This window comes from Ursus americanus, chromosome 10, assembly GCF_024610735.1.
Source record: "Ursus americanus isolate L20-20 chromosome 10, mUrsAme1.1.p, whole genome shotgun sequence".
Taxonomy (NCBI): domain Eukaryota; kingdom Metazoa; phylum Chordata; class Mammalia; order Carnivora; family Ursidae; genus Ursus; species Ursus americanus.
Window position 1 is genome coordinate 52,168,174 of NC_142136.1, and position 25,709 is coordinate 52,193,882.

The window sequence follows — 25,709 nt, forward strand, 5'->3', positions numbered from 1 at the left end:
CAGGAGGGTGAGTGGAGAGCAGAAAGGGAGCGGGTAGGGGGGCATGGATATCAGATGACTCAGGGATGCCCAGCCTTCTCTAGGGCTGGACCCGCAGGTGAGGAAAAAGCGGTGCCGCAGAAAGGGGAGAGCGGCATTCCCGGTCAGAATGGAGCTTGGTGGGCAGGATTTTCTGTTGCTACTGAATGAGATGGAAAACGAGGGCCCAAGTGAGCAAAGGTTTGGGAAGAATGGAGTTTTACCGAGTAATACTCAATAGGAGTTACTTACATTTTCCTCCTCTTCAGTTTCTCCTATGCTCTTCTTTCTCCTTGATTATCTGACTCTAATCTCCTTATTAAAAAAAAAAAAAAAGACTTTATTCTCTCTCTTTTTCTTTTACCCTCTAGTCACCGGAAAAAATACATAACTGCAATAAATATTTTATTTCTTCCACGTATTACACTTTTATGTTCATTGTTCTTCACATAGATTAATTGAACATTAAAATTTTTCTTTCTCAAGAAGAGCTAACCGCTCTTTTAGCATGTATTATGGCCCTCGGTTAACATTCCTTTATAGGGTCACTGGGTCAATGGCAAGGGGAGGCTACACTTTTTTACTTTCATCAAAAGTATTTTCATAGGAAAATATAGGCTAACATTAGCTTTCTTGTGTAAAATAAAAATAAACCACTGGTGAAAATCAAATATACTTATAAAATATGCATATAAAATTTTACTTACTGAAGAGCTATAATCAAGGCAAAGGTTTTTTCTTAAAACGATCAGTTTTAGGAGTTACTTGCAAGTTAGTGTCTGTTTTTTTCTCTACTGTAGCCCAAATGGGTACGCAAGCCCTAACACAGGAAAATAAAAGATTCCTATTGACAGTTCTAAACTCTATAGTCTCAATGACCGGGTATGCTCTTATTAATGGGATCTATGAATTCTTTTTTGGAATGTGTAGAATTAATGAATTCGACTGCGAAGGCAACAGAGTGTCCATATATAGCTTGAAAATACGGAGTTCAGAAACACAGATATTCTACCAAATCCTCACTTGCTTACTCTCCGCTAAATTCAACCTCTGACCTTTAAAAAGATTTTCTAAACTGTTAAGGGCAAAAAAATAAAATAAAATAAAATAAAATAAAATAAAATAAAATAAAATAAAATAAAATAAAATAAAATAAATGACATTATACATTCACATCTGGCTCTGTCACCATTTAGGACATGCTATTACAAACATTAAACATCTGGGCAGGGGAAAGGATCTATTTGGGAGCTTTTGGCTACCATGGCAACTGAAGTACGCGGTCTCTCAAACTGTTCGGTCTCTGTGCTCATCTACTTTTGACACCACGGCAGTCTTTTCATTTTTATTCCAAAAGCTCAGAGTAGGTGCCATTTTAAAACAACCATCATCAGAGTAAGCAAAATTTATGTGCGGAAGGTAAGTTCCTAGGGGGTGTTTCTCTTGCTTCTGCACTAGTTTAATACTATGGGTAAGACAAATCCCTTCTATTTGCAGCAATGCAGTTAAAATAATTTGGATTTTATGGCTTTTATACATAGAAGTCTTCTATTTCTGTGTTAAGGGATGGCTCCTAGTGAAAAAGTCTTAATGAAAATGGTGAAAATTAGCCACTGTTATTTTTTCCTGTGCAGAGGCCTTTGGGGAAAATCCCCTTTGGGGATTTTCAAACCGTTATCAACCTTTTAAACAGCACAGAATATGGACAATAATTATAGCTTCCATGTATTAATGTTTCCTGTACATTGAATGTATAATGCACCTTGGACACAGCATTTTTCCATTTATTCTTCAAATCTCAGTATTCTTATTTAGACCTCACAGTTCTGGAAACTAAACTACAGAGAGAGGCACGACAACATTCACTCAACAACTATTTACTGAGGTACTGGCTACGCGGCAGGCTCTGGGCTGGGCGCCGGAAGCGTTATATCCTCTCCCTACCTTCAGGGGGCTTGTCATCCAGGGGCAAGACCTATCTTGTCCAAAGGGAAACAAACAGCTGGGGAAGAACACTGGCAGAAACAGAATCTGAGTCGGACCTTAAAACAAAACACAAAACCTCAGGTCTGACTGACTGACTTCCACACCCAGAGCGTCGCAGTCGTCTCTGACCCACGTCCTCCTGTCACACTGCACATCCAACCCACTGAGCAAATCAGGTCGGCTCTGGCACGCAGTACATCCAGAAGCTGACCCCATCTAACCACCCTGGTCCAAATCAGCCCCATCTCTCACCTGGGCTATTTCATGGGCTCTTGAAGAATCTCCCAGTGTCTAGCTCTTTCTCCACCTATCCTCAAGAAAGCAGCTGCCCGGGACTTGCTGAAATGTTTAATCACACCATGTCACTCTTCTGCCCAAGACCCTCTCACACGTCACTCAGAGGAAGAGCAAAATCCTTACTAACACACTGCAGGCCCCGCTCAGGGTGGGTCCATCTCACTTCATCTCCTGCCCCTCACTATCCCTCTCACTTCTGTCGGGGCATGTGGGCTTCAGACCTTCCCCCTGAACATGTCTGGTGCCTTCTCACTTCATGACCTCATACCTGCTGTTCCCTCTGTCTGGAACTCACTTTCCAGACATTTGCATTTGTTCCCTCACTTCCTCTGGCCTTTACCCAGTGTACCCATCTCCGCAAGGCGTCCTCTGATCACCATAGTTATGACTGCAACCCTTTCCCAACATTCCCTATCCTCCCCTCCCTGCTTTACCATCCTCCATGGCACCTGTCACCATCTGACATGTCACATATGCCACTTACTTACTCTGTTTATTAGTTACCTCTCTTAGCTCTCCTCAAGTCCAGATAGTCTGAAATCAAACACTAATAATTAGGCCTTTTTTTCCTCCCTGAGAGCCAAATGACTAGCCTGACACTCACCTCCTAAAAATATATGCCCCCCCCCAAAAATATATATATATGCTCATGTAGCAGAGTTTTGTCTATTTTGTTCAGAGCTTTCTTCACATGACCTATAGTGCTTGGCACATCATAGCAGCTAAAAATTTGTTGAATGAATTAATATTTTACTGTATCTCCTACACGCAAGCAGACTCAAAGAGCACCAAAACTCGAAACTGCTATTTTCAGAAGTGCTATAAACACATTCTGTGGTTTAAAAAGCTTGGCCATTTCCCCGAGCCTACTTCATCTGTTCATAAAGGGGACTTCTCGCCACCTACATGGTTCATGAACAGAAGATACAGGGACTGCTCTGGAAATACTTCTAACTGACAAAAGGCAAATGGTAAATTGCAAAAAGCATGACACAGCTGGTTTTCATTTTTATTGTAACTTGTTAAAACAAATATTAAACTGTAGGTGGTACGGTGTCCTATGTATAAAATTGTAGGAAAAGGTTTGAGCCCCTTTAAAATATACTGCTTAGAACGTGAAACCATTTTTTTAAGGATTCCAGGAGTAGTTTAACAGGAGTTCTGAAGCAAACACCAAGATGACAAGGACCTACGAAAAATGCTATTCTCTCTCTCTCACTAAGGACAGCTCTATGGTAAGTAAAGTATTGCTATCAGAGAGAGAACACTGCTGACCCACTTAAAAGTGTTAATAGGATCTTGACTAGATTTAAGTGAAAATACTAGAGTGTTAGTGAGCTTACTGAATACCAGGGAGGCGGTCAGGATTCTGTTGAGAAGAGGGGAGGGACTGTAACGAAGTTAATAAAGTCAAAGTACTGGACTAACTGGGCCAAGAGTATTATTATGGTCTGTGCTTCTTGTGTGAAGAACTTCCCTTCTTATGAATAACACTTTTTCTTTTTCCTTACCTTGGAGTTACCAATACACCCTAAATAACTAATCTGTAACTGTATATCTTATTAATAAAATGTTCCTTATGATCTCCCTTACTTTTCAACCGGTATCGGTACTAGTAGGTTAATACATCCTTGGCAGCAAAGCTACCAAAAGTTGGTCTGGTCACAGACAGAACTCTGGTCCAGCGTATATTTGGCACTTGGAAATCCCCCCAGTGCATCACACACATTATTTCATATGATCTGGCCAATAATCCCGTAAGGAAGATATTATAATACTCACTTCATAATCAGGAACACTGAAGCCCAAGGAGTTACAGCTCACCAGCTAGGGCAGACGTGGTCGCTGAAATCCTAGCCCAAGGACTCAAGAACCCACTGCTCTCTCTACCCCACAACACGGATTCTCCTAAAGGAAAACCAGGTCTCTTCAGGGATGCATGTTAGGCGTAGGCAGAGTTGAGGATGGCCTCGACAAACTTCAGGTAGAGGTATCTTATGAAAGGTCTGTCATCCTCATCCCTAACTTTTATCTGGCTAAATCCGACCTTGAACTTAGGGCATTGTATAGACTTAGGCTAGCAGCTGCCAAGTGACCGAGCTAAGAACCATGCGGGCATAGGCGGGAGTAGGAGAGTCTCCGCCTGACACATCTGAGGCAGAACGGTAGAGAATAACTCCTTCATGGGACACCACCCTGACAATACCTTCCTCTGTTCAACATTCCTGAGAGATGTCTTAGAAACATATCCTCTACCTTACTAAAGACACTTCTATAACCGACTCCTTAATTCAATACATGAAAACAACATCTTATTTTGAGGGTTGAGAATGGGTAGGAGTATGGGTAGGGCGATAAACCATTTCTGGTTGAGTTCCTTGATAACGGGAATACTGGATTTTAAACAATGCAAATCTCTTCCCAAAATCTTAAATTATTTCTATTCTGTTCAATGTCACAAATATTTTAACTTCTATGTGAAAAGCATTGTGCTAGGTGTCAAGGATATAAAAATGAATAAGAGATGATTTCTTACCCTCAAGGAATCATCAGTCTGATGAAAAAAAAATGGAAATCTTTCTCGAATACATCTTACTTATATCTACCTGTTTTAAAAGGGTATATTGAATATTATATTGAATATTTCTTTGGTGACTTAGGGTCAGAATTATGAACTTCAGCTGATGTCCTGGGCCACAAGACAGGCACAGCTAAAGTTAGAAACCAATGGGGCACAGACACTAAGGGCTACTGATCATAGAAGTTAACCAAGAACTGTTAACTATAACAGTTACATATTGGTAACTCCAACAGAAGTAACCAAGAACTGTCCATCTGTCCTCTGCCTTCTTGAATTGGGCGGATGGATGGATGGATGGATGGATGGATGTAAGGAACAACAGACAGATGGATGTTAATACCTCTGATGTCACTCTGCTTTCTGGTCTTTTCCTGTTTTTACCACCCCATATACGAAGTAAAGACCCGCTGTTTGGCAAACGTGCTCTGAATAATATAAAACTGCCTTTCATTGCCTCTGAGGCCCAGGTAGTGGCTGAAGCCTTCTGCTGAGCACCTTCCTTCCAAGTGTCCAAAACTGGCCTGTTATTTCTTCTTGCTAGGCCTCTTCCCTGACATTAGTGTCAGCTCCCCACCTCCCTCTTATCACTTGGATTTCCAGGAGGCTTGCACCAGCCCTTCTAATCTCTGTCCATTACTAGGCCATTCATCACGCTCTTTGTTCTTCTCAAATTACAACATGCATTAAATGCCTAGCAGAGAGCTGTCACCGGGCAGGCGCTCAGTAAATGTAAGGACCCATTTCCCATTCACAGGCCAATCTTTGATCTGACACTGCCCCCAATCTCTGCGTCTTTCAGTTGATCAGGTTGATACATACAGATACTGCTCCTCTTTGTGGTCAACAAACCATGGGGTCACAATCCATCACTTTTTATTTGTGCATATCTGTGAATAAAGGTTTCTGTTTTTTTTTAACCCCTGCATAAAACAATCATTATGCTTGTAATAATTCATTTGTAGCTGTACAGTCTGATAGCTTAAAAGTGCCTTATTATTTTCATAAGTTTCTCCACCCAGGGTTCTCATTTAATAAACTAGTCACTTTTATGTTATTAATATTTGTATAAATAGTTTGTGTTTTGTGATAATGAGTAACACTAGGTCTCAGTTATGTAGATATGCAACTCAGGCTTTCTAGAAGCAGCATCGCCCCCTTCCCGGCGCTGCTTCCTCTCTGCTAAGAACGGCAAACCTAGAGAGGAGATGAAAGCCTAAGGTTCACATCTAAAAGGCAAAGCAATCATAAGGTGTGGCACATGTAGCGTCTGATTATTTCTCCCCATAGAACCCTACACTTGCAACTGAAAAAAAAAGCTCTTATTTATAACATAAACCATGTCATGGAATCTTTTTATTTTAATCTCTTTGCAGACTCTCATTAAAGCTAACCCACATACTATAATAGCATTAAAAAGTGATAACTATTACATTACTATGACACAAGAATTAATGGAAGGGCCTCAACGCAAATATCAAAAATGACAATTACTAACACAGAAAAACATTACTCCATCACACTCATTTATGTCAAGACTTTCCCCATCTCCTGTTCATCCAGGTAAGAGCCAGATAAATTACAGTCTCTGATCCAAACGTATCTTTACTAGAAGCATTGTTTTCTCAGGAATTAACTTCCTATGATTCCCTCCCCCCGCAGTTTTGAAATTTGCACCCTCTAATAAGTGTATGAAAATCTTAGCACTTCACTTTGACCCATTTCAAATTTACATGGCAGAGTTCCAAACGCTGAGAACTGCAAAGTGCCCATTCGTAGCACATGATATCGACCATCTGCCCTGGCCATCAGGACAGAATCCAGCTATTTCTCCAATGTTATATTATAAAGGCAAAGTGCTCTGGTCATTTACATCAAGTTTTTGTGAAATTTGCAGGTGATAAATAAATTCTAGCTTTCTCTAACTGGAACCCATCTCACATGCATGTGAGTGTTTTTCTTGTGCTGTGTATTCAACTATGCAAACTTGTCCTTGCTCACACGTGTGGCTCTGTCTCACACACACACACACAGAGTCTGCCAGACAGAGACTGTATCATACGAGTGTCCCCAGAAAGGCTAATTTGGTAACCATTCAAACTGTTATTTTTAAAGTATCACTGAACATTTATTAAGTGGAACTGGGGGAAAGTTATTTTGTATTAACAGAAATGTGTTATCTCTTTACGGTTAGTTAACAGAGTTAGTTCATGCTAAATGAACATAGTGCTTTCACATGCTTCAACCTCTTTCATTTCACAATTGTTCACTCTCTCAGTGCTGGACAGAATGAGTTATTCATACTCACCAGGCAGTGGTAACATATGCAGACACAGTTATAAAGTTACAAAGTGGCTTTCAAAGTTCTTCTGTTTGTTTACTTTCATGCTGTCAAAACATTTTCCATTTTTCCGTGGTCATTTTTTCAGTTCAACTTTCTTCTATGATTTACCAAACCCGACAAATTTCTCGGAAAATACACTAACAACTTTCAGATAGTAAGAAAAAAATGAATGGTATGGTGACTGTAGTTAATAATACTGTAATATATATTTGGGAGTTGCTAAGAGAGTACATTTTAAAAGTCTCCATCACAAGAGAAAAATTATAATTAAATATGGTAATAGATGTTAACTAGACTTATTATGGTGATCATTTTGCAATATATACACGTATAAAATCATTAAGTTTTATACCTGAAGCTAATATAATGTTACATGTCAATTATATCTCAATAAAATGAAATAAATGTTAAAAACTAAACCACTCATTTCCAATAAACAGACCTATATAAAATACCACTCAGTGTAAGAATTTCAACTATGAATTGTCAAAATCAAGTGATTCTAAATGAGGATAGTGGTGCAGCTTGCCATAACACCATGCAAAATGTTCAATAGAGACAAATCGGCAATGCCAAGAATTTTTTGTTATTGTTATGAAAATATTCAATAGAGATAGTTCAACAATGGCAACAATTCTTATTGTTATCTTGTTCCCCGCCCCTGTAAGGGAGTTGGAATAAATACTGTCTTACCAATTGCCTGAGTGTTACATGTAGAAACCTGAGTTAACAGGTGCCATGTTTACCATCTACACTAATGCCTTCCCACTGCTGTACAGGGATGCCCGGGGAAGCTGCCGTTCCTTCGTCTAGCTCTGTGCACCCAGACACGCACATGCTTCCACAGATCCGTCTGTTAGGCATCAAGAATTACCATACTTAAGAAGAATAATCCTTCAGTCTAAATGTTTAAATGTTAGATGCTAAGTGTACACTGAAGGATCTGAAGCAAGGAACTTGCAAATATGACTCAGTCACACATCTGGTCCAGCCCTGTCCGGATGTCGGAATGCATCAGTCATTTTGGATTTATTTATAATGAGAGAAATCAAGTCACAGCCCATGTGGTCTCAAAGGTCTACTTAGATGATGATGAAGACCTATGATACTCCCTGAAGTAGGGCAGACTTTCCAAGCTGATTAAGTCTATACGTTTCTGACATTTTAAATATCTTAAGTCAGTGATTTCAGCCACTTGGGAAAAACAATGTTGCAGCATGTAATTTACGTTATTTCAAAAGAGCCAGTTCAATCTTAAATCATCATTTCTAATGCATCCTAGCAATGCTACTTTTGCAAAGCCACTTTGTAACGCAACCACAGAATGTGGCTGAACAACCAATTACTCTGTACAGCCTGCAAAACAAGGAAACCTCCCAGCAGTTGGGAGCTCTCCCCAGAGGCCTGGGCTCGCCCCTGGCGTGGGACCTTACTCTTCTTCATGAGTTCCAGCAATACCACATTGCTTTCCAGCCTCATGCACTGGCCTCATAAAACAGATTCCCTAAAAGATCCCCACGATTCTGATGTCACATTCAGGGTGGACACTTTCCTTTCCTTTTTGCCAGTTCTGCATTTTTTTTTTTTTTAGTCATTCATATCCAGTCAATCACTGTCCATAGCCATCCTCACATATGAATGTAATACTCTATTTTTAAGAATTCTTGGTAATTTGTTTTGTAGGGGAGGGCGACCACAGGAAGGCAAGCCAAGGAAAACCCATTTCAACTACCCAAAGCTGTCCTCTGTGAAGCAGTCAGCGAGAACAGACTAATGTCCCACACAGGCTCATGTTGAACAAGACAGTGTGTATTACAGCCAGGAAGGGCAAACAAAGTAATTGTCAGTGGCCAGACTAGTTAACAGGAGCAGAAAATGTTGAAAGTGGAAACACAAATGTACCCCAAACGGATTACACTAGTTTGAGAGTATTATATTGCAGGCACATCACCTCACACCTGATCGGATGGCCGTTATAAAACATAAACAGACAAAACAGCAAGTGTTGCTGTAAATGACCGTAAAACGGTGCAGCTGATGGGAAAAACAGGATGCGGTTCCTCAAAAGATTAAACACAGAACAACCATATGACCAAACAATCCCACTTCTGGGTACGTATCTGAAAGAACTGAAATCAGGATCTCAAAGAGGTATCTGCACACCCGCAGTCACGGCAGCATTATTTGCAACAGCCAAAAGGTGAGGACAACCTACGAGTCCCTCCACAGATGAATGAATACAGAAAATGCAGTAGATACATGCAGTGGAGTATGACTTAGCCATAGAACAGGAGATCCGGACACATGCTGCAGTGTGGATGAAACCTGAGGATATAATGCTAAGTGAAATAAACCACTCACGGAAAGACAAATTCTCGGTGATTCCACTTACGTGAGGTATCTAAAGTAGTCAAACTCCAAAGAACAGAAAGAAGAATGGTGGTTGCCTGGGGGTAGGGGAAAAAGGAAATGCGGAGTTTCAATGGATATAGAACTTCGGTTTCAAAAGATGAATATATAAAGTTCTAGAGATCTGTACGACACTGCATGTAGAGCTAACAATACTGGACTGAACACTTAAAAATGTGTTAAGAAGGAAAACATCTATGTTTGTTTGTTTGTTTATTTACCATAGTCAAAAATACATGGATCAGCTCTCCTAGGGATGAAAAGTGTCAAAATGAGGAGCAACAGGGCATTTCGTGCTTTTCTTAGCTTACCCTGATAGTAACAAGTCCTATGTCTGTGATTACTGGAGTAGTGCTGCTGGAAAGCGCCTCTTCAGAGCTCTGCACCCCTGCACGGCCCCACCAAGAATGTGCAGTTAGCCTCACAGCACAATGAGTGCAATGTCAAAAACACCACGCAAAGACTCCTTACCTGGTGCAAGGAAGCTGGAAATGCTGGACACAGTCGGCTCCTGAGGACAATTCACAGAAGAGGTCAAGGTCACAGGTGGGCTGGGAGGCCTGCAGGGAGCGCTGTCACTACACACAGCATACCCCAAACCCTGAAATGGAAGCAAACACATGTGTGTGACCAGAGTTGAACAATTCTGAGTCTCTTTTTCTAAACTCTTGAATTCCTATGAGGAGGTCTCCCCGCTTCCCCTGTGCTTCTGACGGCAGGCTGAAAATGACAAGAGCCTGCCTGTCTTGTTTACTCATAAACACTTCCTCCAACTAGAGCAGGAAGAGGTGGGTTCTTCCTCAGCACTGTGCTCACTTTCTGGCCCTCATTCCTCTTCCGCTCACCCACTGCCCTAGGCTGAGTCGGTTGCTTCAAGCAATCCAAGTCCTACATTTGCATTCACGATTATGCACCCATCAGCTGCCCCTAAGAACCTCTAGACTGGAACATTCCCCGGCAACTTCCGTGTTGAGGGCATGGAGGTACGTACCCTCCCGCTCTGATGAGGGCATGCTGCGGACAGGTTAGAAGGTGCGGGCCTCACTCTACACCAAGCGTGGTCTGCAGACCAGCCACAGAGCCAACACGTGGAGCGTGCTAAACACGCAGGGGGCTAGACCCCATTCCAGACCCACTCCATCAGAAGCTGCATTTCAACAAGATCTCCACTGAACTGAACGTTAAACGTACATTAAAGTTTGGGAAGCTCTGAAGTAAAATTTGAATATATTTTGAAGCCAAATTTTAGAATTCTTATATTTTCTGTAAGTGTGGGGCTATTTCTAGAGTAAATAAATTATATTAATCAAATACTTATTCGTTGAACGAATTATTTACTTCAAAATAGGAGAAATAAATAAAGCCAATTATTCTATGTATAGGGCCTGAAAGCATCAAGAAGCTTAACAACCTTCTACAAGAAGACTTAAATACGCTTTTTTCCTTTGTATTTTAACGAACCTGTCCACAAAACATCTTTAAATTGCATTAGTAACAAATAGGTGTGTTATCATAATTTAATAGTATTGAGCAATAATTCCACCCAAAAGGGAAACAGGTGTAAGAAAAGAAAGTTTATGTGTCTGAGCAGATGAATTAATATGAAGTAAGAGGAACATAAGTGTTAGGACCCTCCATTTCCACGTGCCCTTCCAAGGACCAGTAACTAAAACTGTATTAAAAAAATTTGTTCTTTTTCTCAAAGGCAGACTAAAAAATTATATACCTTTAAAACTCCGTAAAACCTGGATCCATCCCTGGTCTAATTAATTATGAAAACTCTTTTTTAAGTTTGTAATATACCACTTTTTTAGGTTTTTTTCAATATACTAGAAAATACTTGGGATTACATCATGATCATTCAATCTATAAATGAAAATAACTTCGTTGCAGGATGACCTAGAAGTAATTCTGCTTATATGTAAACAAAGTTCTTTGTAAGATTGTAGGATTCTTATCTTTCAATGTTATCATGTTAACACCATTAAACTTAACAAATATATGGTTTATTTATATTTCTCTACCTTCCCTTCTTTTCCTCCCATTTTAACTAAGAACCCTGAATACTGCTGGGGGGAGGGGGATTACGCTAAGAAATTCACAAAAATGCTCTTCTGGTATTTTTGTTTACTGTTGTTTTATTATTCTCTTCAGTTATTACAAAGTCATATCTACCTGTGTTTGCTTGCTTTTTTTAGAAATACAAAAGGTAAAACTGAAAAGACAAAAAAAAATACACAGAAAAACTGAGAAAAATTCTGTTAACATTTTAATGACTAGTATCTCAAACTATTTAGGTATAGATGTTTTTTTAAATGTGATTTTGAGTGTGTATATTTAAGTGTGTATATGAATGTGTTTACATGAGACGAAGAGATCTAAAATTGCTATTTCACTCACCAAACTACTCATATTGCTTTCCACAGAAAGAAAAATAGCCCTGCCTTGTCTATCTAGCATGATGATACATATGCCTTATGTATCATTATCAGTTAAACAATCTCTCAATGTTGGGCATTTAGTTTGTTTCTGATTTTTCATTTTTATAAATAAAGCTATTATGAAAATCGTTATAGATGCTTCCTCTTACATTTTTCTCACTCTATCCTCAGGACGAATTCCTTTAATAGAAACTTAAAATTCTGAAACACATTACCAGTCTGTCTTCTGAAAAGTTTTATCACTGACAGTACCACCAAAAGACAACTTCATTAAAAAAAAAATCTTTGCCATTATGAAAGTCCAAAAATGTTATGCTTTTGTTTGCATGTTTGTTTTTAAAACTGCTTTATTAAAGTACAATTTGCATACAGAATAGGATACAGCTTAATGAACTAGCACAAAGCAAACACACGCTTGTACCATCACCTAAGTTACGGAACATCGATAGCATCATGGAAGCCTCCTCGTGTCTCTGCCAGTCACGACTCTATCCTTCCTCTTGAAAATGAACCACCCTCCTGACATTTAATACCGTGGACTGGTTTTGTAAATAGCTTCTTTGGCTCAACATTATATCCACAAAATTTCTCCATGCTGCTCCTTGTATCTGTCTATAGTTCACTCATTTTTGTTGCTGTGTAGTAACTAATTATGCAAATATACCACAATTTATTTTCCCATTCTCTTGTTGAGGGGCGGCGTTGTATCATTTAATGTAGTTTATATATTTGGACACTGCTGTTTTGGTCATACAAAAGAGTAAACTTATACATATTTAACATATATATTAAATCTGTCAATCTTCTTCCTTTGTGATTACATTGCTGGTGCTATGCTTTAAAAAATTTTTTTTCCTACCACAAGATTATGAAATGTTTACCTATATTTTCTTCTAATACTTTTTTCATTGTTTCCACTTACATCTTTATGTCATTTGGAATTTATTTGGATGTAAAGAGTTAAGTAGTTGAATGACCGCTCACCCTCCCTCAATGGCTAGGCAGTTTTCCCAAGATGTTTTACAAAATAACCCATCTTTTCCCCCTATTGTCATAAAATGCTTCATTATATACTAAATTCCCATATATATCCTGAGTCTCTTTCCAGATGTTCTCTTGTTTTTTTAAAACATGCTAATATATTCTTCAATTTCACATAAGTGCAAAGTATAAAATTCAAGAGGAACAACAGAGTGTGTAAAGATAGTAAATAAGGCTTCATTCACACCTGCCCACCAGACACATAGCTCCTCTTCTAAGTTCAACCATGGTTTTGAGTCACTTGCCTACCATTCCAAAAGTAATTCCTACATACAAAAATATAAATACACTTTTCGGTATATTAACATTTCTTTAAAATAACATACCAAAAGCATAGTTTTTGAAGTGTGCATTTCCATATGAATCAATATATTTGTGCTATCTCATTCTTTGTAACATCTGCATTGTATGAATTTATTTAAAACCTATACCCCCAATGAACTAAAACACTCTTTTGTAAAATCTTTTGCTATTATAGCTAGACCTGAAATGACTATCTATGGCTAAATCTCAGAAGTACAATTCAGAATTAAAGTATATGTGCATTTTTAAAACTATTTATTTTGAAATAAGTATAGATACATGCCTTTGTAAGAAATAATAAAGACATACACTGTACCCTTTACCTAGTTTTCCCTAGTGGTAACATCTTGTAAAACTACAGTGTAATATTACAACCAAGATATATCTTCATTGAAACAGTTAATATACAGAACTCGTCCATCACTAGAAATGTTCATGTTGCCCTTACACAGCCATACCCACTTATCTCTTTTCCTTATCCCTTTCTTAGCCTCTGGGAACCCACTAGTCTATTCCCCATTTCTATAATCTTGTCATTTAAAAAAATGAATGTTACAGGGATGCCTGGGTAGCTCAGTTGGTTAAGCGTCTGCCTTCAGCTCAGGTCCTGGAATCAAGCTCCACATCAGGCTCCCTGCTCAGTGGGGAGTCTGCCTCTCCCTCTCCTCTGCCCCTCCCCCACTCCTCTGCCCCTCCCCCACTCATGCTCTCTCTTCCTAATAAATAAAATCTTTAAAAAAAATAAATTTAAAAAAATGAATTTTACATAAATGGAGTCATGCAGAATGTAACTTTTTGGGGTTGGCATTTTTCATTCAGCATAATCCTCTGGGGATTCGTCAAGGTTGTTGCCTATATCAACAGTTTATTCCTTTTTATTGCTGAGTACTATTCCACAGCATGTATGTACCACGGTTTGTTAACCACATGGCCTTTGAAGGACATTTGGGTTGCTTCCAATTTTTTGGCTATTACAGACAAACATGCTATAAACATTTGCATATAGGTTTTGCTGTGATCATAAATCTTTATTTTTCTGGGATAAATGCCCAGTAATTCAACTGATGGTTTGTGTGGCAGTTGCAATGCTTAGTTTTTCAAAAACTTGCCACATTGTTTTTTCAAAGTGGCTGTACCATTTAACATTCCCACCAGGATTGCGGAGGTGATCCAGTTTCTCTGCATCTTTGCCAGCATTTGATGTTTCACTAGTTTTTATTTTAGCTATTTTAATAGGTTTATAGTGATATGTCTTTGCAATTCTAATTTGCATTTCCATAATGACTAATGATGTTCAACATCTTTTCACACACTTATTGACCATCTACATATACTCTTTGGTAAAATGTCTCTTCATGTCTTTTCCCCATTTTCTAACTGGATTGCTTTTTATCATTGACTTATGAGAGTTCTTCATATATTCTAAGGTACTAGTCTTTTCTCAGATAAGTGGTTTGCAAATATTTTTCCCAGTCTGGGGCTTACATTTTCATTTTCCCAACACTCTTGCAGAATAAAAAAATTAATAAGTCCAATATATTGATTTTTCTATGAATCATGCTTTTGGTGTCGAGTCTAAGAACTCTGTCTATTCCTAAATCCCCCAAATTTTCTATTTTATTCTAATAGTTTTATAGTTTTAAGTCTATGATCCATTTTGAGTTAATTTTTGTATAATGTGTGAGTACGCAATTGAGGTTTATTATTTGCCTGTAAATTTCGAATTGCTCCAGCATTATTTGTTAAAAGGGCATCTATCTCCATTGAATTGCACTTGAACCTCTGTCAAAAGTCAGTTGTGCATATTTGTGTGGGTCTCTGTGTGGGTTTTCTGTCCTCTTCCATTGATCTATCTATCCCTCCACCAATACTACAGTCTCGGTTATAGTGGTTGTATAATAAATCATGGAATCAGGCAGACTTATCCCTTCCATTTTATTTTGCTTTTTTCAAAATTCTTAAACTATCCTAGTTCTTTTGCTTTTCCATATAAAATTTAGAATAATCTTGTCAACATCCACAACACCCACAAAAATCTTCCTGAGATTTTGAAAGGAAATTGCTATCCAAACTTATATATCTCTTTGGGGAGAATAGAGATCTTCCACTCCATGAACATGGCATGCCTTTCCATTTATTTAGAACTTTTTTCTTTCATAATACCTGTGTAGTTTTCAGCATACAAGTCTTGTACATATTTTGTTAGGTTTATAACTAATTATTTCCACTCTTTCCATTTATTTAGAACTTTGTTTTTCTTTCATAATAACTATGTAGTTTTCAGCATACAAGTCTTGCACATGTTTTGTTAGGTTTACAACTAATTATTTCTCTTTTTTGAGCAATTGGGATATTGTATTTTTAAATTTCTGTGTCAATATCATCATTGCTAGTACACGGAAATAAAATGGATTTTTGAGCGCTTAGTTTGTATTCTGTGACCTTGCTGAACTCACTCATTAGTTCTGGGTTTTTTGTTTTACAAATTCTTTGATATTTTCTGTGTATGTAATCATATCATCTACAAATAAACAGTTTTATTCCTTCCTTCTCAATATGTGTGCCTTTTCCCCCTTTGCTTGCCTTATACCACACTGTTACATAAAAGTGCTGAAAGCAGATATCCTTCCCTTATTCTCAACCTTAAAAAGAGCATTAAATCCTTCACCTTTAACTATAATGTTATCTGTAGCATTTTTTTTTGAAGATTGTTATATATTGAATTGAAGATCTCTTTTATTCCTGATTTTTTATGAAAGTTAATTGTGAATAGGTGTTTAATTTTGTCAAATGCTTTTTTGTTATCAATTGATATGGTCACGTGTCTTCTCTTCTCTAACCTGTTCATATAGTGGATCACATAGGTTGATTTTCAAATATTGAACCATCCTTGCATCCGTGGAATACATCCCACTAGGTCATGATTTATAATTCTTTAATATATTGCTGAATTTTATTCGCTACTATTTTGTTAAGGATTTTTGCATCTCTGTTAAAGATATTGGCATATGGTTTTCTTTTTTGTACTCTTTTTGTCTGGTTTTAGTATTAGGGCAATACTAGCTTCATCTAATGAACTGAGAAGACTTCTATTTTCTGGAAAAGACTGTGCAGAATTGTTATTATTTTTTTAAGTGTGTAATAGAACTCTCCAGTGAAACCAACTGGGCCTGGAGATTTCTTTTGGGGAAGCTTTTAAATAATGAATCCCATTTCCTTAATACTTTCAGGGCTACTCAAATTATCTACATCATAGTGGGTGAGTTGTAATTGTGTTTTTTTAAGGAATTTATTTATTCCACCTAAGTTGTTAAATTCATGTGGGTAAAATTGTTCATATTACCTTTCTTGTTGATGTCTGCAGGATCTGCAGTGATATCTGCTGTTTCAATCCTGATATTAGTATTTTGTGTTTTTCTTTGTCAGTCTTGCTAGAGGTTTGTCGATTTTATTGATCTTCACAAAGAACAAGTTCTTTGTTTCATTTTCTCTGTTTCCCTGTTTTCAATTTCATTGATTTCTGATTTTATTTTTATTCCTTCTTCTGCTTAGAGTTTCGTTTGCTATTTTTTTCCTAGGTTCATGAGATGGGACTTAGATTATCGATTTATGACATTTCCTCATTTTTAATATATGAGTTTACTTCTATACATTTTCCTCTCACAACTGCTCTGGCTTCTGCCCACAAATTTTTTATGTTGTAGTTTCATTTTCATTTAGTTCAATGTATTTTTTAATTTCCCTTGACACTTCTTTGACCCAGGGATTATTTAGAAATATGTCAGTTAGTTTCAAAGCATTGGATCATATTATCTTTCTGTTACTGATTTCTAGTTTAATTTTATTTGGTCAGAGAACATATCTATATGGCATCAATTCTATTAAATTTCTAAGATTGTTTTATGATGCAGGATGAGGTCTTTCTTGGTATGTTCAACGGGTACTTGAAGAGAATGTGTCCTTTGCTATTGTTAGGTGGAGTGTTTAATGAATATCAATTAGACCCTGTTGGTTGATGGTATTATGAATTCTTCTATTTTCACTGATTTTATGTGTAGTTGTCTTATTCACTGTGGAGAAGGGGGTGTTGAAATGTCCACCTATAATTATGGATTTGTCGACTTCTCCCTTCAGTTCCATCAGTTTTTACTTCACATGTTTTGTAGCTCTGGCATTTGGTGCCGTTACATTTAGGATTGCTATGTCTTCTTTGCGGACTGATCCTCTTACAGAATGTCTGGCTCTGTCTCTGGTAATTTTGTCTACATTATCTAATAATATAATCTTGAATTCCTTTAATGTTTGCATAATATATATGTAATTGCATGATTTTATATATCTATTCCTGTGCTTTTTACTTTCAACATGCCTATATTGTTATATTTGGAGTTTCTTATAGATAGCATAGAGCTGGTTCATGTAATCCACCCTGAAAATGTCTCTGATGTTTTTAGATTATCTGCATTAATGTAATTATTGGTATATTAGGGCTTATGTCTGCCATCTTATTTTTTATTTTCTGTTCTATTTTTCATTTGTTTTTTATTGTGTTTCAAGCGGATTAGATGGTATTGTAGAATTCCATTTTGATTTATCTAGTGTTTTGGAATGTATCTCTTTGTATAATTTTTTAGTGGCTGCTCTAGGTATTATATATATACATAACTTATCTATTTTTACCAGTTCAAGTGAAGTACCGGAAACTTACCTACTTTTATGTCCCTTTCCCTTCTGTATTTAAAATATATTTGTATTACATATATCTTCTACATTCATTTGGAACCATCAGACAGCGTTATAATTTTCATTTCAACCACCAAGTATAATTTAGAAACCTCAAGAGAAGGAAAGTCTAATGTATTTACCCATACTTTTGCCCACCATGTTTTCTTTTCTTGATTTTCCTAAGTCCTTTTTGTTGTTGTTGTTTCCTTTCTGTTCAGAGAACTTCCTCAAGTCACTTTTTTTTTAAAGGGAAGGTCTGCTAATATCTAATTCTTTTAGCTTTACACTTTTCCTGAAAATGTCTTGATACCTTCTTCATTCCTAAAAGATATTTGCACTGGGCTTAGGTTATGGGTTCATAGTTCTTTCAGCACTTTAAAAATGTTGTGCCATTTCCTTCTGGTTTCCATTGTCTCTTATGAGAAATCTGCTGTACATCTGTTTGTCTCCTATAGGTAAGGTGTCATTTCTCTTGCTGCTTTCAAGTTTACTTGACAATAGTTTTCATATATTTAATTATAATGTGGGTTGGTGTGGATTTGTTTGTTTATTCTGTTTGGGATTTTCTCAGCTTCTTGAATCTAGGTTTATACCTCTTGCCAAATTTAGCATGTTCTCAGCCATTGTATCTTTTTTACCCCTATTATAATTCCAAGTACATTTTTTTTTTAAGATTTTATTTATTTATTTATTTGACAGAGACAGCCAGCGAGAAAGGGAACACAAGCAGGGGGAGTGGAAGAGGAAGAAGCAGGCTCCCAGCAGAGGAGCCTGATGTGGGGCTCGATCCCAGAATGCCGGGATCACGCCCTGAGCCGAAGGCAGACCCTTAACGACTGCACCACCCAGGCGCCCCTCCAAGTACTTTTTTTTAGCACTGTCCTCTTTCTCCTTTCCTTCTGGTACTTCAGGGGCATATATATAAGATTTATTATAATCCTACAAGTCCCTGAGACTGTGTTCCTTGACTTTTTTATTCTATTTTCTCTGTGCTGTTGAGATGGAGTTTGTTTCTCTCATTTTGTCTTCCACTTCACTGATCCTTTCATCTATCCCTTCTATTCTGCTGTTGAGCCCATCCACTGAGCTTTTTATTTTAGGTTTTGTATTTTTAGTTCTAAAAATTCCTTATGCTCCTTCTCCATATTTTGTATTTCCTTATCGAGACTTTTTATTTCTTTGCTGGGGCTTTCTAATTTATCATGTATGTCAAACCTATTTGTAGTTACTTGTTGAAGCATTTTTATCATGGGTGCTTTAAAATCCTTGTCAGATAATTCTGACAGTCATCACAATGTTGGCATCTCTTATCTTTTTTTCATGCAATTTGAGATCTTCCTGATTCTTGGTATGAGAAGAGAAATTTTCACTTGAAACCTGCTCTGAGACTCTGGGTCTTATTTTAACTGGCTGTGTTAATTGGCCTTCCCCGACACTGATCTTATGGGGGAAGGGAGGATAACACCTCATTATTGCTCCATTGAGACCCAAGTGAGAGTTTCTCATTATTGCTGGTCACAGTTGAAGATTCTGGCTCCTGATAAGGCCTCCTAAGACAATGAGCTGGGAGTAGCTTCATTACCACTGGGCAATGGTGAGTCTCTGCTAGTTCTCTTCTGTCACAATCTGAGCAGGAAGAGAGAGGGATGCCTAATTTTTTCCAGGTGGAGATGGAAGTCTAGACTCTCCACCTATCTCCATTGATAATGCTACAAGGAAGAGAAAAGGAGCAACTTATTACTGGCCAGTGGGGATGAAAGTCCTGGCTCCCTGTTTGGTCTCTGACAGCACTTCATTTGGAGTATTGTTAGAGCCTCTAGTGGGCGGAGTCTAGATTCCCCACTCTGCCTTTCCTGGCATGGATCATGGTGGGGCTAGTTTTCTTCTGTAGTGTTTGGAGGAGTAAAGAGTAATGTTATTGTATAAAAGTGGTCTTATCTGCTATTTCTTTCCTATCTTTCGGGATAAAAAGAGTAGACTTCACTGGGATTTCTTTTTTATCTGTAGCCATTAGCATCCCATGTGGCTGGCTTCTTCAGTATCCAGTCTTGGATAGATGAGATAAGAAGAGAATTTAGAGAACACACCACTCCTCTAGTCCTGATGTCCTCAACCAGTCTACCTCCTGTCTCCACCTTTCAGAATCTTGTGTTTGCCCTATGTTTAATGTCCATGGTTTTCAGCTGTACTTTTGAGAGGAACAAGAAATAGTACATCTACTCCATTTTTAATTTAGATGAGCACTTGCTATTCCCTAATTGCCTTCCACAGGTGTACCAATTTACATTTCTGCAGAGTTGGTCTTGTTTTCTGCTATGGGTTTTCGTTGCAGAAATTGCTCTTTGTCATTTATTTTTGCTCTCACATCTAATTTGTTCCTGCCATTTTAGAGTCAAATTAAGAATTTCTTAAAGGAAATTCTTCCTTATAGGGTAGAAAGGACATAGGGACTCTCACTCAGAAGAAAGCTTTCCATAAATGTTCTCCTTCTTTCATATTTCTGCCTCCTATCCAGCCCTAGTCACCTGATTTGAAGACTGTTAGTGAAACTTTTCTAAACCTACTCCACCTACAGAAATAAACCTTGCAGAGTCCTGGGGAAATTTTATTCCAATTCCCAATGCCTTCTTTTAGTTTATTCAAAGTCAGACTATATTTGACAAAACTTCCTTGATGCTTGTGGTATTTTATCGAGATAATACTCTTAACCTCACTGTTCCCTCCCACCCCATGTATGCCTCTTACTGTCCATTTTCGTCAGAATTTTGGAGAGTATGTGTATGTGAACTGCCATCTTTCAGAGAAGCCAAGTGAACACTTTTTAGAAGTATTTTTTTTTTTTTATCAGAGGCAGAAGTTACCAACATAGGTAAGAAAACTGAGGCTGGGCAACAGCAATTTTGGTAGATGAGTATCCATTTTCACTTGTTCAGCCCTCACACTTGATTATAGCACATCTTTATTTTCCAGACTTTTGTGCTTCATAAGTCCTTAAATACTACTTTCAAAACTACGAACAGCATATTCCAAGAAGAAGGTGCCAATAAACTGTGGAAGACTTATCATTTAAAGCAGGAATACAATTAAAACATCTTCTCTCAGTTAAAGCTTATTGCCATTAATACATAGTCCTCCAAATGAGTTTTGCCTGCTGCTGTTTTTTTAATTCAAAAGCTGAAGGTCCTGCTTTTCTCTACAAAGAAACACATACACATGAAATAAAAAGATTAACTCCTTGTGTACCTCAATGTAGTACATGATAAAATATTTGCTTCTGATGAAATATTTGCTCACAGTAAAAGATTTTAGGCAGAAGAAAGAAATGCATAAAAATATAACTCCACATTACACTATTTAGTCATAAACTGTTACATTTTCTTCGAATATTCCACTCTAGTGTCTTCCTATGCACTTTTTTCCCCTTCTTTTTATAAAATGGGCTCATACTATAAATACCACTTGAACCCTGCTTTATTCACTTAACATAATAATGTGTTTTCCCATTTGGTTAAATGGTCTTTAAAAACATGAGTCTTTAATGGCTGTAATAATATTCTACCTTCATGCAGGTGCCATAATTTATTTAAACATTCTTCTATTTGAGGCTAAGCTTCTACATTTTTGCCGTTTTTAATAATGCTGCAATGCATATTATTTTACATAAATCTTTGTTTTTTTTTTTCCCCCTTTGGATAGACTGCTAGAATTTGGATTACTGAATTGCAGCCACTGGCAGCACAAGACTCCCTCCTAGAGCAGGAAACACTGCAGTGGGTCAGGACCAAGTTCACTGCTGGCCACAACACTGAAAAGAGATTGCAAACTCTGCATCCTTCTAGCAACACACTGTGGGGGGTTCCCTTTCAAGTACTTCTTTCCTGTGCAGCAGTGTGGCCAGGCAAGCCTGAGGCTCCCCCAGCTTGCAAAAAGATTTGCCTCCTCTGCTCCTTAGGAAAGCTGCTAGGAACCAGGGAAACTGAGTCAAAAATGTGTGCTTTCTGGGGCGCCTGGGTGGCACAGCGGTTAAGCGTCTGCCTTCGGCTCAGGGCGTGATCCCGGCGTTATGGGATCGAGCCCCACATCAGGCTCCTCTGCTATGAGCCTGCTTCTTCCTCTCCCACTCCCCCTGCTTGTGTTCCCTCTCTCGCTGGCTGTCTCTATCTCTGTCAAATAAATAAATAAAATCTTTAAAAAAAAAAAAAAATGTGTGCTTTCTTTAGTTTGCATCCTGCTTCTTTCCACCACTGGAATAGTAAGGACCAGATGAGAGTGTGAGTCCGCAGAAAGGTGAGACACTTTCTGCAGGAAGTCCCACCTACTGGTTTATCTCAGGACATATAAAAGAGTTTCCATGCTATAAGAAAATAGCATTTTTAAAACAAAATTGGGAACACATTAACTACACATAAGTGGTCTTTTATTATTTAGTTTTCTTTTTTGGGGGTGGGAGTAAAATTTAGAAACTATGATTTCACACTGTGTGACTGTAGTGGTATCTCTGATCACATTTTGCTTTCAATAAGGCACTTTTAAAGCTGTTTTCTTTTCCTTAATAAATCTTGTAAGTTATTTAATTGTAAAAATGTGGCTTGTCATATACTACCTTCTAATATTACATTCTCTAAAACAAGAATGTTTTCTATCGCCGCCAAATAGCAGTATCTTTACACAAAAGGAACTCTCATCTGTCAACTAACTTTGACACACCCAATTTCCATCAGCTGTTTGTTCTTCTTGGAGCAGCCCTAGCAGGGAAGGATTTACATTTTATTTATTCATGCTCTTTGCTCATTTTTCTATTGAGGTGTTTTTTTTTCTTATGGATTTAAGAAATTCCTTTAAACATTGATGATATTAACCCTATGTCTCTCATATTTGTTGCAAATATTTTTCCCAGTTTTCACGGCCATTTGATTTTGTACCTGGTGCATTTTTTTTTTTAACCATTTAGGGATGTTTAAATTTAGTATGTTAATGTGTCTTTCGCTTTAGCATTTTTTCTTTCTTATAGTTTACACCTTCCCGAGTCCAAAATCATATGTATATTAAGTTATATTTTATTCTAGTTTTACTATGATTTTACTATTTCATTATGATTTTAACAAAATATTCTGAGAAATCATTTGGTTCATCATTGATTTAGATGCCATTTTCATCATATACTGAATTATTTCATCTGTGGGATGTTTTATGGCCCTTCTAGTTGTGCCACTGTGTGTCCATTGATCCTTACACTGTTTCCTGGGAGTGTATTGAATATCCTGAATATTCTTTCTTCCACTGCCACTGACCTTTTCTTTTCCTCAAAATTTTAACTAGTTCGCCCATTTATTCTTCTAAATGAATTTTAGGATCAACAATTCAAAAGAAAAATTCACTTATATTTTAAACGTAAGACTTAAACTTTGTCATTATTAAAGATGTTTATACCAGTAGATACATAAAAAGGCATTCAATTTTATTACTAACCATAGCATAACAAGTAGATAAAAATTTTGAAGTCTGATAATGTCCAGTGTTGGCATAAATATGGGGAAAATGGGCATTTTCATAGACTGTTGATGAGAAAGGTAATTGGTAGTTATTTTAGAGGAAATGTGTATCTGTCAAAATGCAAAATGTGTATGCTATTCTTATTTTTTTTCTTTTTAAAGATTTTATTTAGTTATTTGTCAGAGAGAAAGCGTGAGCACAAGCAGGCAGAGGGAGAAGCAGGATCCCTGCTGAGCAGGGGGCACGATGAGGGGCTCGATCCCAGGACCTTGGGAGCATGATCCCAGCTGAAGGCAGATGCTTAATGACTGAGCCACCCAGGCGCCCCGAAATGTGTATACTATTTGATTCAACAATTCCCCTTCTAGGAATCTGTCCCACAGACATTCTTACACATGTACACAAATATTTAAGGCAGTTCATTGTACCGTTGTTTGTAATAATCCCATACTGGAATTCACACAAAAGTCCACTTAGAGGGGAGTGGTAAACTACAGGTAAAATATGTTCAGTGTTGTCCATATTGTGAGCTATGAAAAAGAATGAAGTATACCAAATACAATAATATGAAACAAAATCTCTGAGCTATATTAAATAAAAAACAAGTTCCAGAGCAAATATGGCCAACATAAGGCTGGTTATATTTTTAAGTCTCTGTTTCTCTGTGTGTAAGTAAGTAGGTAGTGTGTGTGTGTGTGTGTGTGTGTGTGTGTGTGTGTATGGTATTTAGAAAGACACTAAAAGGGTAATCGTATTTAACTTTTAGGGAGGTAAATGAGATTAGAGAGTAAAAAAGAGACTATAATTTTTAATCTAAGTATCTCTATATTATTTTAATTATCCATTCCATGCTTGTGTTCATGTACAACTTGTGTGTTTTAAATAAAAAATTTTAAAAGCAACAGATACTCATTATTAACATCAGCTTTTCCTGGACCATCATTTTGGGTGTCTTTCTGTTTATTCATTCTTGAACTAGGAGAAAGTTGTTCATACTTGAAGTTGGCCAACAGACAGCACATGTAACTCCTGGCTAGCAAGGCCCCTTGGGTGGTAGTTTCTGAACCCCCTCTGGGTCCTACCCTGTGGTGTAAGTTGGTCTGGGCATGTTGGGTACTTAGCTAGCATTCATCGTGGATTACCCTAAGTGGCCAAGGTAAGATGTTTTTCCCCCTGTCACAGCATCCTTCTCTACCCCAAGGCCCATCAAAGAGTACCAAAAAAGCCACAGTCCACGCACTCAGGGCTGGACGAGCTCTTTTGCCTTCACCTACGCGGGCTCGATGGTGGGCTAGAGCAGGGAGGGGACTTGAGCAGCTGGGATGGATTCTATTCTTCCCGTCCAGCACCACCACTAAACAAGGAGGTGCAGCCTATGAAGGTACAAAACGTTAATGCGGAGGAGAAGATCTGCTTCGGTGTTTTGTGCATGTCAGAAAGCACATGACCTGCGGGAGACAACCGCTCAGGTTTTCTGACTGGTACAGAAACCCAATACTGGCCAACGGTTTTTATTCTCCATTCAGCTCCCTCGGCCTTGTAATCAGTGGAAACTCCTCCAGGAATCCTGCAAAAGGCTATCGGTCTTATTTTCCACCGGTGTTATGTTTTTACCTTTTTCTGTGTCACTATGGGTATTTAAATGCAAAGTATTTAAAGTATTTAAATGCAAAGTATTTAAATGCTTCAAGGCCTATCAGCCAGATGACACCATAAACATGGTCTTTTGTAAATAAAAGTAAAGTTCAAAACACAACATAACAATGATAATGGACAAAAGAGGCCATGAGTACAAAAGATGTGTCTGTGGACAAACACAACCCTTAGAACACTTTCTTACAGGGTGGGTTTATCTGCCACTTACTAATCAAGCTTGGTGGCTCTGCAGGGTATTAATTCTTGCAAGGACCAAATACCCATTTATTGTGGTGTGTGTGTGTGTGTGTGTGTGTGTGTGTGTGTGTGTAGAGAGAGAGAACAGGGAAAGGTTTGTGGCAGTTTTCTGAAGATCAGAAGCAAAGGGAGAAAAAGGAATGAGGGGAGAATTAAGGGACACAGAGAGGCTGAAATCTGG

The 25,709-nt window shown here is 37.8% G+C and overlaps 1 protein-coding gene across 1 annotated transcript in view; it reads right to left on the minus strand.

Moving 5' to 3' along the window:
* The window catches only part of LOC148109364 (uncharacterized), a 296,844-nt gene that overhangs the window by 123,325 nt on the left and 147,810 nt on the right, over positions 1–25,709 (minus strand). Inside the window, exons 4-5 of the mRNA XM_087864909.1 lie at positions 10,104–10,233; positions 9,616–9,670 (exon numbers count right to left, since the gene is read on the minus strand). Coding sequence (XP_087721035.1) covers positions 9,616–9,670; positions 10,104–10,233 — 185 coding nt within the window. The remainder of the gene's footprint in view (positions 1–9,615; positions 9,671–10,103; positions 10,234–25,709) is intronic.